Below are 19087 nucleotides of genomic sequence, written 5' to 3'. Positions count from 1 at the left end.
TGCGGCCAGTAGGGACCGCCACTGCAGGTTGAGGGTCGCCTGGGGCTGATGGTGTGTGCAGTTAGTTGGAATAGCCTCCTGAGAGTGAGGCAAGCCCCAGGGCCCGGTGTAGATGCGTAGAACTACAAGGCGCAGAATGACTCAACACAGGCAGGATGTCTTTCAGGGTTTTTACTCACAGTTGATGGCAGGGTGAGTGACCCGGGCGTAGCTGGGATGAACCAAGTGGGAACCAGGTGTCCTTCAGGCTGACTTGTGAGGGTGACTACTAACTCGCCTTCCTTAGCCCTTGGTGGTTTGGGGTAACCCCGACTTTGAGTCCCTATGGGGGTCACCCAGGGAAGATGCTGCAGCCTCTCTCCCCTTCGTTTGCCGTTTGCTTGTCGCCTGGACCAGGCCACTCCAGCTGCTTGCCTCCTGTGACCTATGGGCCCTAACTGTGGCTACGTGGCTGCGGCTTTTGTGGTGTTGTGGCGTGGGCTTTGAGAGCCCCACACCGGCAGGTTTAGCAAAAGAAAGCTGGATCTATCTCCGCTTCGGGATCTGCCGCCCGTTTGGGCCTGGTACTCTCTAGCAGTCTCCTTACTTCCCACTCCGTTGCTCTCTCTCTAGCTGAAGATGGATTTCGGGTAGCACTCCTAGTTGACCGTTCTCCCCCGTCGGTAGCCACTGCGCGGACGCTGTCAGACTACAGCAGCCCACGGGATCTGCTCCTCACTCGAGCTCCCTGGACTCTGCACTGCCTGGCTCACATCTGGGACCTTCACATCTGCTCCTGTCTGAGCTTCACTTTCCTGCTCCTCCTCCTCCACACTCTGCTGCAGACTCTTTACTCCTCCTTCTCTTTTCCCTTTTGTGCCTGCCTACGCCACCTAGCAACCAGATTCTCTTACCACACCCCTTGAGAGGAGATGGAGGCTTTTGGCCCCCTCCACTATTCCAGTGAAGGTGAAGGCTTTTCCCCCTCCTGGGATCCCCAGGGGTCCTCTCATGGGTACATGTGTGAGACCTGATCACTATGCGCCTGTGTTCCACACCCCGGTCAGCCTTCTGGATTACCTGTGTTGTACTGTCCCCAGCATGGGTGCAGTACTCAGTGGTGCCTGACCAGGTCAGGGGCGCCACAATCCTGTACCCCAGTATCAGTGTCATTATCCTGTACCCCCAGTGTCAGTGTCATTATCCTGTAGCCCCAGTATCAGTGTTATTATCCTGTACCCCCAGTGTCAGTGTCATTTTCCTGAACCCCCAGTGTCAGCGTCATTATCCTGTACCCCAGTATCAATGTCATTATCCTGTACCCCAGTGTCATTATCCTGTACCCCAGTGTCAGTGTCATTATCCTGTACCCCCAGTGTGATTATTCTGTACCCTGAGTGTCAGTGTCATTATCCTGTACCCCTAGTGTCAGTGTCATTATCCTGTACCCCCAGTGTCAGTGTTACTTTCCTGTACCCCAGGTGTCTTTCTGCCCTATGTACCTATATATATAGGTATATATATATATACAGTATATAGATATAATACGGTAGAGTAGTACGGTTCCTATAAGGATGCATTATGAATTTTTGTCTTATACATATACATGCACTGAACACCTTCGATCTCCATCACGCTCGCATTGTACATATGGGTATTTACCATCGCCACATCAGCCTGAAAAATCTGCTTGATGAATTTATTTCTTGAGGAGTGGACCAGCTGTATAATATCTCCATGAAGAGTGTCCCGATTCTTCTCCAGGAATCCTGAAATATCACCAATACGTTGTATTATAATGTAGTACACAGGATTGCGGTGTGCAGCATTGTGCTGAACTGCAATTTGCTGTGTCATCTCCTATAACGTTACATTATGTTCAATTATATGAAGCTACCGTGCGCTTTTTTCTTCTATCGTGACATGTCTCGAACTTTGTGTTATTTTACTACCAGTTTACTACTAGGCACAGAAATGCAAGGCTTGCATATTGAAATATATACACATTCACACACACACACACACACAGTATATATCTATATACTGTATATACTGTCACAATGTGACTGTAGGATAGCGAGAGACAGGTGGCTCTACTGTCCTTCAGGCTAGGGGAAAAATAAGGCTCTCTCTAACCTCCGTATTACCCCAATTGGTGGAGATGCCTAAAGGCCCTGTCACACACACAGATAAATCTGTGGTAAATCTGTGGTAAATCTGTGGTAAATCTGTGGTAAATCTGTGGTAAATCTGTGGTAAATCTGTGGTAAATCTGTGGTAAATCTGTGGTAAATCTGTGGTTGCAGTGAAATTGTGGACAATCAGTGCCAGGTTTGTGGCTGTGTACAAAAATGGAACAATATGTCCATGATTTCACTGCAACCACAGATCTGCCAAAGATTTATCTGTGTGTGACAGGGCCTCAAGTCCCATACTTCACTATTCTGCTGTCCAGAACTAAACTTTTTCACTTTCCCTCAGAAGGAAGTGGTAGGAGTGTGATGGCAACACAGATAGGACAGACAGAGAAAGAAACAAAACTCAGACACACTGCAAGCTCACCGGAACAAACAGTAAGAGACTAAAGGGGGCTTTACACGCAGCGATATCGCTGGTGAAAGCACCCGCCCCCGTCGTTTGTGGGTCACGGGCAAACCGCTGCCCGTGGCGCACAATATCGTTAGGAGCCGTCACACGGGACTTACCTGCTAGCGATGTCGCTCTGGCCGGTGAACCGCCTCCTTTCTAAGGGGGCGGTTCGTGCGGCGTCACAGCGGCGTCACTAAGCGGTCGCCCAATAGAAGCGGAGGGGCGGAGATGAGCGGCCGTAACATCCCGCCCACCTCCTTCCTTCCTCATTGCCGGCGGCCGCAGGTAAGCTGCAGTTCGTCGTTCCCGAGGTGTCACACGTAGGGATGTGTGCTGCCTCCGGAACGACGAACAACCTGCGCCCTCAACAATCAAAGATTTTTTGAAAATGAACGACGTGTCAACGATGGACGATTTGGTGAGTATTTTCCATCATTAACGCTCACTCGTTGGTGTCACACACAACGACGTCGCTAACGATGCCGGATGTGCGTCACGGAATCCGTGACCCCGGCGATATATCGTTAGATACGTCGTTGTGTGTAACGGGGCCTTAAGGAGAAAAGAAAGATAAGGCAGCAACCAAAAGAACAACAAGGGTAAAGGGGGCTTTACACGCTACGATATCGTTAATGTTTTATCGTCGGGGTCATGTTGTTAGTGACACACATCCGGCGTCATTAACAATATCGCAGCGTGTGACACTTACCTGTGACCTTAAGCGACCTTAAAAATGGTGAAAATCGTTCACCATGGAGAGGTCATCCCAAAACCAAAAATCGGTAATGGTTGATTATTGATGTGGTTCGTCGCTCCTGCAGCAGCACACATCGCTGTGTGTAAACCCGCAGGAGCGACGAACGTCTCCTTACCTGCCGCCGGCCGCAATGCGGAAGGAGAAGGTGGGCGGGATGTTACGTCCTGCTCATCTCCGCCCCTCTGCTTTGATTGGCCGGCCGCTTAGTGACGTCGCGGTGACGTCGCTGTGATGCCGAACGTCCCTGCCCCTTAAGGAAGGGATCGTTCGGCAGTCACAGCGACGACGCCGACCAGGTAAGTGCGTGTGACGCAGCCGTAGCGATAATGTTCGCTGCGGCAGCGATCACACGAAATCGCATGCACGATGGGGGCGGGTGCTTTTGCGCACAATATCGTTAGCAATTGCTAGCGATATCTTAGCGTGTAAAGCCCGCTTTACTACAACCACCAATAAATATGGATCACACCACCTCACCAGACCGGTATAGAGAAGCTATAGCTGGCATTAAAGAAAGAGTCCAGCCAGCATATACAGGAGGGGAGCGAATGTGACTGACTCCGACACAGCATGTGATCAAAGGAGACTAACAAGCAGCCCAGCAGAGATTAACTCTTGCTAGCCTGCCTATCAACCACAAGTCTGTGGGTCAACGCACGAGTCTCCCTGCGCTGATCACACACATCAGAGAAGTTAGCGGGCAGAGTGCCAGATTCTGTAGTCTCCACAGATCCTGACGCTGCCATGACAGTCAGTGATGTTTGTAAAAACCTCCTTGTGAGAGATAGATGATAGCTGCTGTAGATAGATAGACAGACAGTCCATAAAAATTCACAGACTCCTCCAGAGTACACAGAGATGGCAGATTTACTCACCTCTTGTTTCATAGTATACAATCCCGGCAAAGTGATTAATCCCAAACTGCGTCTCGTAGCTGTTTTTTGGGGGGATGTAGAAGGTGTTGAGCTTGTGCTGAGAGTTGAGTTTATTCAACATCGTGGTGTCTGTGCCCTGAGAACAAGAATCACCATATAATTCACACATCAGTGGCTCAGGGAAAGCATGAACCCTCCTCTTAATGATGGGGCAGAGTGCTCCAGAAATAGATAGGACTGATCCTCAGTACAGTGTTTGTTTTGCGGAATATGGAGGAGCAGTGCCTATCTGAGAAATGATTATCGGTTTTATTTTATTTTTCTCACCTCCCTGCCCCAACTTCATTACCCTTCAACAGGAATCCTAAAATTAAAGAGATTGTCTGTTCTATTCTCTATGCCTTTCATGGTCCCATCCTCTGTAGACTCAATGCTGAGATCACGCATCGATAATGCTATGGTCAGTCAGCATTTTTCTGGCAGATCATATCCAAGCCTTCCACCATACTTATCGGTCAGGGTCAAAGTATTCCCTGACCTGTGTATGGAATAGTGCAGTCTATCATGATACTCCATACAGTAAAAAGGTGGACATGGACGTATTCTTCCCAAATACATGCCAAGGGTTCAGATGGGGTGCAGGCTACGCCCATTTAGCAATGCCAATCATTATGATGGGGGACCAGAGGTGGACATATTTGGCACCTTTGGGAATTTGCTCTCCTCGTCGATGAGTGAGATGATGTTCATGGGCTTGATAGCGATCATGTCCAGGGCGTCCTGGTTGTCCGTGAACTCGATGTGCTGCCAGTTGATGTTCTCCAAGTTGTATTCCTCCTGCTCGAGCTTAAAGACGTGACGGACGAAGAACTGCTGCAGGTTCTCGTTGGCAAAATTGATGCAAAGCTGCTCAAAGCTAAAAAAAATAAAAAAAAGGAGACAGGTATAATTTTATAATAATATGCTAATTAGAAAAATAGATAACAGACAATGACGGAACGATTGCGGTCACATGGATCGCGACCGTGACCAGGCCCAGGGATGCAGGGAGCCCACTGCCCCCAACCCCTGCTTCAGCTTAATGTGCCCCAGTTGGCGCATATTCAGATGAAATGCATCACGTTGCAGCGACCTGTCGGGTCCCTACATTGCGAAACACTCTGTAGGCCAAACAGAAGTCCGCAGCTTTCAGTGGCGTCCCAGTGACTAAGGTGTCGCATTACAATGACATCATGAGTTGCCATAGTACGAACACCGATGAAAGCTGCCGGCCACTGCAGGCTGGCTACAGAGGTGGGAGCCGGGGAGGGTGAGCACAGTATATACCAGGAGGGGGACAGTATACACAGAAGGGGCCCAGGAGAGAAGCATATATACCAGGATGGGGACAGTATATACCAGGAGAGGGACAGTAGATACCAGGAGGGGGACAGATACCAGGAGGGGGACAACAGTATATACCAGGAGGGGGCTAGTAGATACCAGGAGGGGGACAGGAGAGGATCATATTTACCAGGAGGGGAACAGTGTATTCCATGAGGGGGACAGTAGATACCAGGAGGGGGACAGTATATACCAGGAGAGGAACATATATATCAAAGGGGAACAGTAAATACCAGGAGGGACCCAGGAGAGGAACATATATACTAGGAGAAAGACAGTATATACCACAGGGGCCCAGGAGGAGGATAGTATATACCAGGCTAAGGGACATATTTACTAGGATGGGGGACATACCATGATGGGGGCATATATACCGGGATGGGAAACATATATACCGGGATGGGAAACATATATACCAGGATGGGGGACATATTTACTAGGAAGGAGCCCAGGAGAGGTTACATTAGAACATGATAGGGGACGTTCTATATAATAAGGGGGATGGCAGCTCGAATGTCTGTATAAGGGGGAAGGCAGGTCCAAATTTTGCAGCGAGGTCCATCGAACTCTAGTTAACCAACTGATAACAGATACAATAAATACATAGAAAGACAAGAGCTAGATACGTAGAGCAGTTCCTCTGTCATTACCTGTTTACAGTGAAGTTCTCAAACCCAAATATATCCAACAGCCCGATGGATCTCCTCACCACTTTTGGTTCATTGGAAAGTGGTCTGTAAATAGCGGCATTTATTTTCTCCACGATCCATACAAACAGTCGTCCATAGATTCCCTGTTAGCCAGAAAATTAGTAAAAGTTCCATAAAAAAAATTGCACCAAGTCAGTAAACATGGAGCTTGTGGTGTAGAATATATGCGGGGAACTGACTCGGTGAATTTCTGTTCCCTATGCCACTTCATAGTTGACTTAGGCTGGATTATCTTGTCCTGTAATCATCCGTTTCATGGATTTGTTAGAGATCCGTTTGCAAAAAAGTTGTGCAAACGCAACTTTTTTGTCCGGATGTCGGCTGAATCCGTTTTGAACATGTAGAGTCTATGGACAAGGGATCCGTGAACGGATTCCTATTTATTGTCCATTTATAACAGATCCATAAATAAAACAACAGGTCCGTTTCTAATGCAAGCACAACGGATGGCTAAATAGCAATTTGCTAACGGATCCGTTGTCCGTAGACTCCCATATTAAAAAAATGGATCTGGCAGAAATCCGTTTCCCAACGGTTCCGTTCTAATGGCAGACTTCAGGACATGTGAACTTAGCCGGACATCGGCTGTCTATTCTGGACAATTCCTTTATTGTTGGAGGGGGTCAATGCGGGGACACGCCTGCCATAAAGCTAGATGAGCGTCCTTCCTCAGGCTGCGGTCCATGCTGTCTGACAACAGGTGGCAAAATTCTGCGTCTACCCTGTCACACAGACGAGTCCAATCAGAGTTGTCTTTCTTCTCCCCACCTTTGGACCAAGTGAGCAATCAACAGTGCAGTCTGTGATGGTGGAATATGGGGGGTTGTATATAATTTTGCGTAGGTTCGTATTTTAGGTGTGGTGCTCTGTCCATTCTGTGTAATCCTTGTGTGTACATTGTCCTGTTTGCAGGTTAATCACCCCCTGACGGGCTTTTGTCCCTAAGTCTGGGGGAGGGGGGCCTGGGATCCACCTAAACTCTCTGCTTACCTGGGGGATTATTCATTCTGGCTGAGAAAGACAAGAGAGAAGGAGTAAGGCTGATCCTCTGAGGGAGAAGCTGACACCCCAAAGAGACTGTGAGAAACCCCGTGACACAGACGCTCTGCCCGATGCTGTTAACCTGCTAAATGCAGCTGTCCATCTTTCAGAGCAGCATTTAACACGCACCGGCAGGGGGGGGCACCATTCCATGTGCCTTTGATGTGAATGCGTGGCACCGATGGGTTGCCTTATTGCCGGGGGTCTGCTGAAGATCCCCATGCCTCTCATTGCAATACTCCTGTGAAAGGCAGCATTTAGCTGGCAATCATAGGAGATAGTGATTTTAGTTATACATGGCAATGCTGATGCACTGGTATGTATAGCACAAGCAATCAGGGGACGATTAAAAATTTTGTATTGCTGCATTCGTAAAAGTCCGAACTATCAAATGATAAAATAAGATAATCCAATTGGTAAACAGCATAACGAAAAAAAAGTGAAACACCAGAATTACTTTTTTTAGGCCGTTGCAACATTGCAATAAGAGGCAATCATCAAACTTGTATTTTTTTTTCCACAAATTAAATAAAAAAAATAGCAACAAAAAGAGGAATAAATATCCTTCAAAAATTAACAAAACAAATAACCTTTTGTCCCTAAAAATAACAAAAGAAACCATGCATATTTGTTATCTACGTACTCATACTGATCAGGAGAATCATATAGACAAGTCAGTTTTACCATATGGTAAATATAAACCCCCCAAAAAATCTATTGTGAAATTGCACTTCTTTTGCAGTTTTAATACACTTGAAATTTTAGTCCCACTTTCCAGTGCATCAAATGTTAAAATGAATGATGTCATTCAAAAGTACAACTCGTCCAGCATAAAAAACCAGCCCTCAAATGGCTATGTGGACAAAAAAGTAAAAATGTTCTGGCTTTTGGGAGGAGAGAAAAAAAAAAAACTATGGAGAAAAAACGGAAAATACTGTAGCCCATGGATAAAGGGGTTAATGAATTGACTGTGCGTGTACTTTTCGGAGAGAGACTCTGTCCTCTGTATCTTATAGATGAAAATCCTCAAAAGGGTTCATCATATAATAATTTACACACTTCTATTAGAGAATTTGAAAATGGGTTATGTAACTATACAAGCGCTTCATTAACCTTAACAAAGGCATCTCTGACGTCCAATGCTTGCTCCATGCTTAAGGGGGTGGAAACGGTTTCTCCTCTGGTGATAATGGTGCGGCTGGTGAGACAATTCATCAAGTCTTGAGGCTCAACCTGTATGTAAACAGGAAATAACATTATATATATAACTACTATAATACTGCCCCTATGTACAAGAATATAACTACTATAATACTGCCCCTATGTACAAGAACATAACTACTATAATACTGCTCCCTATGTACAAGAATATAACTACTATAATACTGCTCCTATGTACAAGAATATAACTACTATAATACTGCCCTCTATGTACAAGAATATAACTACTATAATACTGCCCCTATGTACAAGAATATAACTACTATAATACTGCCCTCTATGTACAAGAATATAACTACTATAATACTGCCCCTATGTACAAGAATATAACTACTATAATACTGCCCCTATGTACAAGAATATAACTACTATAATACTGCCCCTATGTACAAGAATATAACTACTATAATACTGCCCCTATGTACAAGAATATAACTACTATAATACTGCCCTCTATGTACAAGAATATAACTACTATAATACTGCCCCTATGTACAAGAATATAACTACTATAATACTGCCCCTATGTACAAGAATATAACTACTATAATACTGCCCCTATGTACAAGAATATAACTACTATAATACTGCCCCTATGTACAAGAATATAACTACTATAATACTGCCCCTATGTACAAGAATATAACTACTATAATACTGCCCCTATGTACAAGAATATAACTACTATAATACTGCCCTCTATGTACAAGAATATAACTACTATAATACTGCTCTTATGTACAAGAATATAACTACTATAATACTGTCCCCTATGTACAAGAATATAACTACTATAATACTGCCCCTATGTACAAGAATATAACTACTATAATACTGCTCTTATGTACAAGAATATAACTACTATAATACTGTCCCCTATGTACAAGACTATAACTACTATAATACTGCCCCCTATGTACAAGAACATATCTACTATAATACTGCCCCCTATGTACAAGAATATAACTACTATAATACTGCCCCTATGTACAAGAAGATAACTACTATAATACTGCTCCTATGTACAAGAATATAACTACTATAATACTGCCCCCTACTTACAAGAATATAACTACTATAATACTGCCCCTATGTACAAGAATATAACTACTATAATACTGCCCCTATGTACAAGAATATAACTACTATAATACTGTACCTATGTACAAGAATATAACTACTATAATACTGCTCCTATGTACAAGAATATAACTACTATAATACTGCCCCTATGTACAAGAATATAACTACTATAATACTGCCACCTATGTACAAGAATATAACTACTATAATACTGCCTCCTATGTACAAGAATATAACTACTATAATACTGCCACCTATGTACAAGAATATAACTACTATAATACTGCCCCCTATGTACAAGAATATAACTACTATAATACTGCCCCCTATGTACAAGAATATAACTACTATAATACTGCCCCTATGTACAAGAATATAACTACTATAATACTGCCCCTATGTACAAGAACATAACTACTATAATACTGCTCCCTATGTACAAGAATATAACTACTATAATACTGCTCCTATGTACAAGAATATAACTACTATAATACTGCCCTCTATGTACAAGAATATAACTACTATAATACTGCCCCTATGTACAAGAATATAACTACTATAATACTGCCCTCTATGTACAAGAATATAACTACTATAATACTGCCCCTATGTACAAGAATATAACTACTATAATACTGCCCCTATGTACAAGAATATAACTACTATAATACTGCCCCTATGTACAAGAATATAACTACTATAATACTGCCCCTATGTACAAGAATATAACTACTATAATACTGCCCTCTATGTACAAGAATATAACTACTATAATACTGCCCCTATGTACAAGAATATAACTACTATAATACTGCCCCTATGTACAAGAATATAACTACTATAATACTGCCCCTATGTACAAGAATATAACTACTATAATACTGCCCTCTATGTACAAGAATATAACTACTATAATACTGCCCCTATGTACAAGAATATAACTACTATAATACTGCCCCTATGTACAAGAATATAACTACTATAATACTGCCCCTATGTACAAGAATATAACTACTATAATACTGCCCTCTATGTACAAGAATATAACTACTATAATACTGCCCCTATGTACAAGAATATAACTACTATAATACTGCCCCTATGTACAAGAATATAACTACTATAATACTGCCCCTATGTACAAGAATATAACTACTATAATACTGCCCCTATGTACAAGAATATAACTACTATAATACTGCCCCTATGTACAAGAATATAACTACTATAATACTGCCCCTATGTACAAGAATATAACTACTATAATACTGCCCTCTATGTACAAGAATATAACTACTATAATTCTGCTCTTATGTACAAGAATATAACTACTATAATACTGTCCCCTATGTACAAGAATATAACTACTATAATACTGCCCCTATGTACAAGAATATAACTACTATAATACTGCTCTTATGTACAAGAATATAACTACTATAATACTGTCCCCTATGTACAAGACTATAACTACTATAATACTGCCCCCTATGTACAAGAACATATCTACTATAATACTGCCCCCTATGTACAAGAATATAACTACTATAATACTGCCCCTATGTACAAGAAGATAACTACTATAATACTGCTCCTATGTACAAGAATATAACTACTATAATACTGCCCCCTACTTACAAGAATATAACTACTATAATACTGCCCCTATGTACAAGAATATAACTACTATAATACTGCCCCTATGTACAAGAATATAACTACTATAATACTGTACCTATGTACAAGAATATAACTACTATAATACTGCTCCTATGTACAAGAATATAACTACTATAATACTGCTCCTATGTACAAGAATATAACTACTATAATACTGCCCCTATGTACAAGAATATAACTACTATAATACTGCCCCCTATGTACAAGAATATTACTTACAGAATACTAACAAGTCTAGAAATAACTCACCTCCAAAAGATTGGCTGCTGTTGTTAATGAGGTGGAATAAATCACTTCACAGGCGTCCAAGTTATCGTACATTCGAGCTGCAGATATAATATTTGGCATTTCTTATTGTATATATGAATATTTCAGTAAGTGTTGTATATAATGTATTCCATTACTTTATAATGACTCTATCTCTTTATTGCGTATGTCCAGCAGAACCCATAAATACTCATATACTGTATTATAAGCTTTCCAGAAGATGCCATGCAAATGATAACAGTGCAGACCAATGTAATGCAGTGTGTGGTGTATGATCTGAGCACTGACAGGCAGACCCCCCCCCTCCCTTGTAACCTCTACATAAATGCTGGAAGCACTCATATGTCTGTTTGGAAAAGACAGCCTCTGGATATGATGCGGAGCATGTGCACTTAACTTCTGCGGTCGACCATGGTAAGGCCTGTTAGTGGATCCTGTCTTGTTATACCCCTGTATGGTCTTGGCCACCGTGCTGCAGCTCAGGTTCAGGGTGTTTCATGGCAATCCTCTTATAGCATAGGTCATCTTTATGTAAAGCAACATTTTTTTTTGTCATGAGGAGCCATGGTAAACTTCCAGTGATCAGTATGAGAGAGTGTGTGAGCGATAACACCAAATGTAACACACCTGCTCCTTCAGTCACACCGGAGACCTTGTAACACTAATCAATCACATGACACCGGGGAGAAAATATGGATAATTGGGTACAATTTGGCCATTTTCACTTAGGACACTTTATGGGGTGTACTCACTTTTGTGACATACTGTTTTTATATATACAGTATATATATATATATATATATATATATATATATATATATATATATATATATATATATATATATATATATACACACACAGTATATCAAAAAAGTGAATGCACCCCTCATATGTTTGTAAATACTATATTATACGGTATCTTTCATGCAACAGCACTGCAGATCTGATCCTGTGATACAATGTACAGTGTTAGTGTGCAGCTTGTATAACAGTGTAAATTTGGTGTCTACTAAATAACGCAACACACAGCCATTAATGTCTAAACCGCTGGTAACAAAAATGGAACAACCCTAACTTATAATGGCCAAATTGTGCCCTATCAGCCATAATACTAAGGACATGGATTACTGAAACAGTCTTGTGGTCTGATGAGACCAAGATAAACTTAGTTGGCTCATATGGTGTCAAGTGTGTGTAGCAGCAACCAAGTGAGGAGGACACAGACAAGTGTGTCCTCCCTACAGTCAGGCATGGTGGTGGAGGTTCATGGTTTGGGGCTGCATGAGCGCTGTCAGCTGTGGGGAGCTACAGTTTATTGTGAGAACGATGAATGCCAACATGTCCTGCGACATACTGAAGCAGAGCATGATCCCCTTCCTTCATATTCCAACATTATAACAACCCCAAAAACACCTCCAAGACCCCCATTGCCTTGCTAAAGGTGCTGGACTGTCCAAGCGTCTCCAGATCTAAATCCTGTGGTGCATCTGTGAGGCCTCCTCAACTGGAAGGTGGAGGAGCACAAGGTCTCCAACATCCACCAGCTATGTGATGTCATGAAGAATGAGAGAATCCAGCAGCTCCTATGAAGCTCTAGTGACCTCCATGCCTAAAAGAGTTAAGCTGATGCTGGAAAATAATGGTGGCCACACAAATAAATTGGAGAAAGAGGATGTTTTTTTTCTATTTTATTTCAAATAAAGTTTTTTTTTTTTCGGTGTTTGTTCCTTTTCACTTACAGATTAGTAATGGGGGGGGGGTCTCATAGACACATTCCACTACTAATCTAGGGCATAGTGGTAGTTGTGAGCTGTCATTAACCCCTTACATTACCTAATTGCCACTGCATAAGGGCAATAGGGATGAGCCAGGTAAAGTCCCGGGATTGTCGCATTTAATGGATGCAACCATTCTGGGTGGTTGCAGGCTACTAATTTTAGTCTGGGGGGGCAATATCTATGGGTTTCCCCAGTCTGAGAATACAAGCCCCCAGCTGTCGACTTTATCATGGCTGGGTATCAAAATTGTTGGAGACCGCACACTGTTTTTTAAAAATAATTTATTTAAATAATAAAAAAGCTGTAAGAGGGCCCTTCATATTTTGATACACAGCCAAGATAAGCACACGGCTGGGGGCTGCAGCCTGTAGCCGTATGCTTTATCTGTACTGTGTATCATAATATGGGGGGACCCTATGCCAATTGTTTTATTCATATATATGTTTACACTACTTATAGATACCCAGACAGCGTGCGTGATTCCAAGCAATCATACGCTGTCACACAGGGTAGGGGAGCGGTATGACTGCAACCAATCAAACTAATTTTTCTGATTAGTATGCAACCAATCAGTGACGCTGGAATTGCCGGTGGGCGGGGGAAGCAGTGAATATGTATGAGGGTAATGAGCGGCCCCGGAATAAATGTTACAGCCGCAAGAGAGACTTGGTAAATATAACACTCTTGCTTTATTCCCTATATATTTTTTTTTTTTTAATTATCCAGGTGGTCGAATCCAGATAGTTACATGGAGCTACCTGTGAACTCCATGTCCAGGGTCGGTGCACAGATACAAGGTATCCGGCACAGATCCTAAATGTTACAGTCTGGGTTCAACCATCACTAGTTGTGATGTCATGCGAGTCCGGCTTACAATCCGCACCTTCTGATCTCTCCCTGCCTTCAGAAGTATCAGTAATCAACAAGTAATGAGTGCCATGATTGGCCACTTACTTCCTGTTGATTACTCATATGTGTGAAGGTGGGGAGAGGGAGGAAGGCTCTGATTGTATGCTGGGCTCGAGTGACTTCACAACTTCACGTGAGTCCCGGTAACGTGAGCGCCGACACTGCAGGGTCAAACATGGGGAGTGGGAAAGGGTTGTCCAAGTAGTGGACAACCTCTTTAAGGTTGACTGGTGGTTGGCAAAGTCAACATTTCGCGTGGTGGTCAAATGAGTATCCCAGCCCCTATCTCAGCACTGACATCGTACCACAAAACATCAGTCACAATACTAAGGCCTATAGCAATGTAGAGGTCGTTACCTTCATAACGTAAGTTTCCCAAATGCAATATGGCAGCCAGAAGCCGGGAGATCTCCCAGTTCTCCGTATCGGTAAACATCAGGACTTTCATGGCAGAACGAATGTTGGCATATTCCTTACTGTCATCTCTGCCGTCACACGTGGTACAGTGCCCCTGAAGGAAAATCAAAGACGTGTATGAAGGGAGCATTCAATCCTGGGGAAATGCTGGTGGCCACTGGGCTCGTTGAACCCCCTCTAGATTAGTCAGCTCTAAGCTTGCCAAGCCGTCTGACAATGGCGGAAATTGCACCAAATTTATTAAGGGGAACCCAACTCACTGCCGCATAAAAAGACCCCACTATAAGTGGCAGTACGGCCCTACCAGTACCGATTTTGTAATGGAGCCCAGAAGCTTCAAGTTACACCTTTGGCAAAACTTGTAAAGATAGTAAATTGTCAGAAGTGTCCTCTTACCATACAGAGGTAGTTATAGTCTGTCGCTTTGCCGAGGCCTAGCTTCTTCTTCTGATCTGGAGGCATCCCTTTCAACATACAGTAAAATACATGGTAATTCCGCTCATCTGGAGCCTGAGAGAAAGATCACACAAACAATTATCCTATAAAACAGGTATGCAAATATTCTCTCCTCCCTGTACTGATCCTGAGTTTCATCCTGTATTATACTTTAGAGCTGCACTCACTATTCTGCTGGTGCAGTCACTGTGTACATACATTACATTACTGATCCTGAGTTACATCCTGTATTATACTCCAGAGCTGCACTCACTATTCTGCTGGTGCAGTCACTGTGTACATACATTACATTACTGATCCTGTACTGATCCTGAGTTACCTCCTGTATTATACTCCAGAGCTGCACTCACTATTCTGCTGGTGCAGTCACTGTGTACATACATTACATTACTGATCCTGCACTGATCCTGAGTTATATGCTGTATTATACTCCAGAGCTGCATTCACTATTCTGCTGGTGCAGTCACTGTGTACATACATTACTTTACTGATCCTGAGTTATATGCTGTATTATACTCCAGAGCTGCATTCACTGTTCTGCTGGTGCAGTCACTGTCTACATACATTACATTACTGAACCTGTACTGATCCTGAGTTACCTCCTGTATTATACTCCAGAGCTGCACTCACTATTCTGCTGGTGCAGTCACTGTGTACATACATTACATTACTTATCCTGTACTGATCCTGAGTTACCTCCTGTCTTATACCCCAGAGATGCACTCACTATTCTGCTGGTGCAGTCACTGTGCCCATACATTACATTACTGATCCTGAGTTACATGCTGTATTATACTCCAGAGCTGCACTCACTATTCCCTCACTTGTCCTGAGAGTGTGAATTACCCCCCTATCACTCATTCAGACATTTCAGATGATGACATTAGCGCAGTATCTCTGTACCTGTCTGCAGACACGAGACTTTTCCAGGAGATATTGCTCGATCTTGGCGCCCTCAATGGCTCCTTTCTTATTGAAGTGTATGTCAATATATTTCCCAAACCGGCTGGAATTGTCATTGCGAATTGTCTTGGCATTGCCAAACGCTGCAGGGGCATCAATAACATCACATCACAAATAAGTTCCGATCGTCAAAGGATTAAACTGGTCTCAGGATTCAGGATACTAATCAGGTGCGGGTGTCAGACCCCACAAGTCCTAAGGACAGGGTATAAATATCGGACCCCGTTATTATTATTTATGTGACTCGGAGTAGGTTAGGGAATGTTTCCATTCACTGACACCAAGCAGAGTATGGGAAATGATTACATATCAAAGGCTCCAGGTCTGTTCCTTCTAGGAACATGATCCCTTACATATTCACAGCTCGGGTACAATGCTCACTGACCCTCTAGGATGGGGTTGGCTTCCAGGACTTGTTGCTCGATCCATGAGTGCTGACCACTGATGGCCGCCAGGAACTGCAGGATCAGTTTAGTGCTTTCAGTCTTACCGGCGCCGGATTCACCACTGCAATAGATGAACATATCAAAAAGACAAATTCAGTTATAAGTGTTAGGGTCCGATCACATCTGGGTCTAAAAAAATTAGACTGATTTTCATCAATTGGAGCAGTGTCATGCGTATGCCATTCCGTATGCAGCAATTATTATTCATCAATCAGATACAAGCAGTACCTTACTGCCCTTACTGGTGTATGGAGCCCGGTAAAGAGGGAGGGCCTGGCTAGGGTAATTACTTTGCTTTATTAAGCCCCGGCCGGGCCCCAGTCAGAGCCACAACCTGTAGCATAGCCACAACAGAGGGGGCTGGACGTTTCGATCTACACATGGCTCATTTGCATGTGAAGTGCTTCAGGCACATCACATGCAAATTAGCCATGCAGTGGCACCAGGGGCAGTGGGGCAGAGCAGGGCACATCATCCTGCGACCCAGCGTGCAGCAGCTTGATGAGGTCATCCCGTTGCAACTTCATCCCACTGCTGTGGGCAACACAGAACCATGGAGGTGGCAAGAATGCAACAGCCGGCGGAGAATGGTATGCGCTCCACGGAGGAGCTGAAGACAGGGGCAGAATGACCGCAGGAGCCAGTTGTGGTGGAGGGGTCCACCGACTTCAGCCCCTGCTTCATCTGGATGTACGTCCAAGGGAGCACATCCAGCTGAAATGCATTGCAGCACAGAGCAGATGCCGCACAGCGTGGGAGCCAGGGAGGGTGAGTAAAATTATTTTTTTGTTTTTTGTGTTAGACACAGAACAGAGACATATTGACCAGGATGGGGACATATATACCAGATGGGGACCAGGAGGTGACATATATATAACAGGAAGGGGACATATATACCAGGAAGAACCCAGGAGGGGGACATATATACCAGATGGGGCCCAGGAGGGGACATATATATAACAGGAAGGGGACATATATACCAGGAAGAACCCAGGAGGGGACAAATATATATAACAGGAAGGGGGCATATATACCAGGAAGAACCCAGGAGGGGGACATACAGTATATACCAGGAGGGGCCCAGAAGGGGGGCATATAAACCATGAGGGAGGCATACAGTTAGGTCCAGAAATATTTGGACAGTGACACAATTTTCGCGAGTTGGGCTCTGCATGCCACCACATTGGATTTGAAATGAAACCTCTACAACAGAATTCAAGTGCAGATTATAACGTTTAATTTGAAGGTTTGAACAAAAATATCTGATAGAAATTGTAGGAATTGTGCACATTTCTTTACAAACACTCCACATTTTAGGAGGTCAAAAGTAATTGGACAAATAAACCAAACCCAAACAAAATATTTTTATTTTCATTTTGTTGCGAATCCTTTGGAGGCAATCACTGCCTTAAGTCTGGAACCCATGGACATCACCAAACGCTGGGTTTCCTCCTTCTTAATGCTTTGCCAGGCCTTTACAGCCGCAGCCTTCAGGTCTTGCTTGTTTGTGGGTCTTTCCGTCTTAAGTCTGGATTTGAGCAAGTGAAATGCATGCTCAATTGGGTTAAGATCTGGTGATTGACTTGGCCATTGCAGAATGTTCCACTTTTTTGCACTCATGAACTCCTGGGTAGCTTTGGCTGTATGCTTGGGGTCATTGTCCATCTGTACTATGAAGCGCCGTCCGATCAACTTTGCGGCATTTGGCTGAATCTGGGCTGAAAGTATATCCCGGTACACTTCAGAATTCATCCGGCTACTCTTGTCTGCTGTTATGTCATCAATAAACACAAGTGACCCAGTGCCATTGAAAGCCATGCATGCCCATGCCATCACGTTGCCTCCACCATGTTTTACAGAGGATGTGGTGTGCCTTGGATCATGTGCCGTTCCCTTTCTTCTCCACACTTTTTTCTTCCCATCATTCTGGTACAGGTTGATCTTGGTCTCATCTGTCCATAGAATACTTTTCCAGAACTGAGCCGGCTTCATGAGGTGTTTTTCAGCAAATGTAACTCTGGCCTGTCTATTTTTGGAATTGATGAATGGTTTGCATCTAGATGTGAACCCTTTGTATTTACTTTCATGGAGTCTTCTCTTTACTGTTGACTTAGAGACAGATACACCTACTTCACTGAGAGTGTTCTGGACTTCAGTTGATGTTGTGAACGGGTTCTTCTTCACCAAAGAAAGTATGCGGCGATCATCCACCACTGTTGTCATCCGTGGACGCCCAGGCCTTTTTGAGTTCCCAAGCTCACCAGTCAATTCCTTTTTTCTCAGAATGTACCCGACTGTTGATTTTGCTACTCCAAGCATGTCTGCTATCTCTCTGATGGATTTTTTTCTTTTTTTTCAGCCTCAGGATGTTCTGCTTCACCTCAATTGAGAGTTCCTTAGACCGCATGTTGTCTGGTCACAGCAACATCTTCCAAATGCAAAACCACACACCTGTAATCAACCCCAGACCTTTTAACTACTTCATTGATTACAGGTTAACGAGGGAGACGCCTTCAGAGTTAATTGCAGC

The 19087-nt window shown here is 43.5% G+C and overlaps 1 protein-coding gene across 1 annotated transcript in view; it reads right to left on the bottom strand.

The window, feature by feature from the left end:
• MYO7A (myosin VIIA) overlaps positions 1-19087 on the bottom strand; it is a 136549-nt gene that overhangs the window by 112824 nt on the left and 4638 nt on the right. The window contains 10 exon segments of the mRNA XM_075337501.1: positions 1642-1748; positions 4201-4336; positions 4906-5116; positions 6234-6376; positions 8448-8567; positions 11571-11647; positions 14633-14786; positions 15089-15202; positions 16052-16194; positions 16497-16618. Coding sequence (XP_075193616.1) covers positions 1642-1748; positions 4201-4336; positions 4906-5116; positions 6234-6376; positions 8448-8567; positions 11571-11647; positions 14633-14786; positions 15089-15202; positions 16052-16194; positions 16497-16618 — 1327 coding nt within the window.

The sequence above is a fragment of the Anomaloglossus baeobatrachus genome, chromosome 2 (genome assembly GCF_048569485.1).
Source record: "Anomaloglossus baeobatrachus isolate aAnoBae1 chromosome 2, aAnoBae1.hap1, whole genome shotgun sequence".
Lineage (NCBI taxonomy): Eukaryota > Metazoa > Chordata > Amphibia > Anura > Aromobatidae > Anomaloglossus > Anomaloglossus baeobatrachus.
The sequence above is the reverse complement of the archived record's forward strand: the minus strand, read 5'-3'. Positions and strand labels throughout refer to the sequence as shown.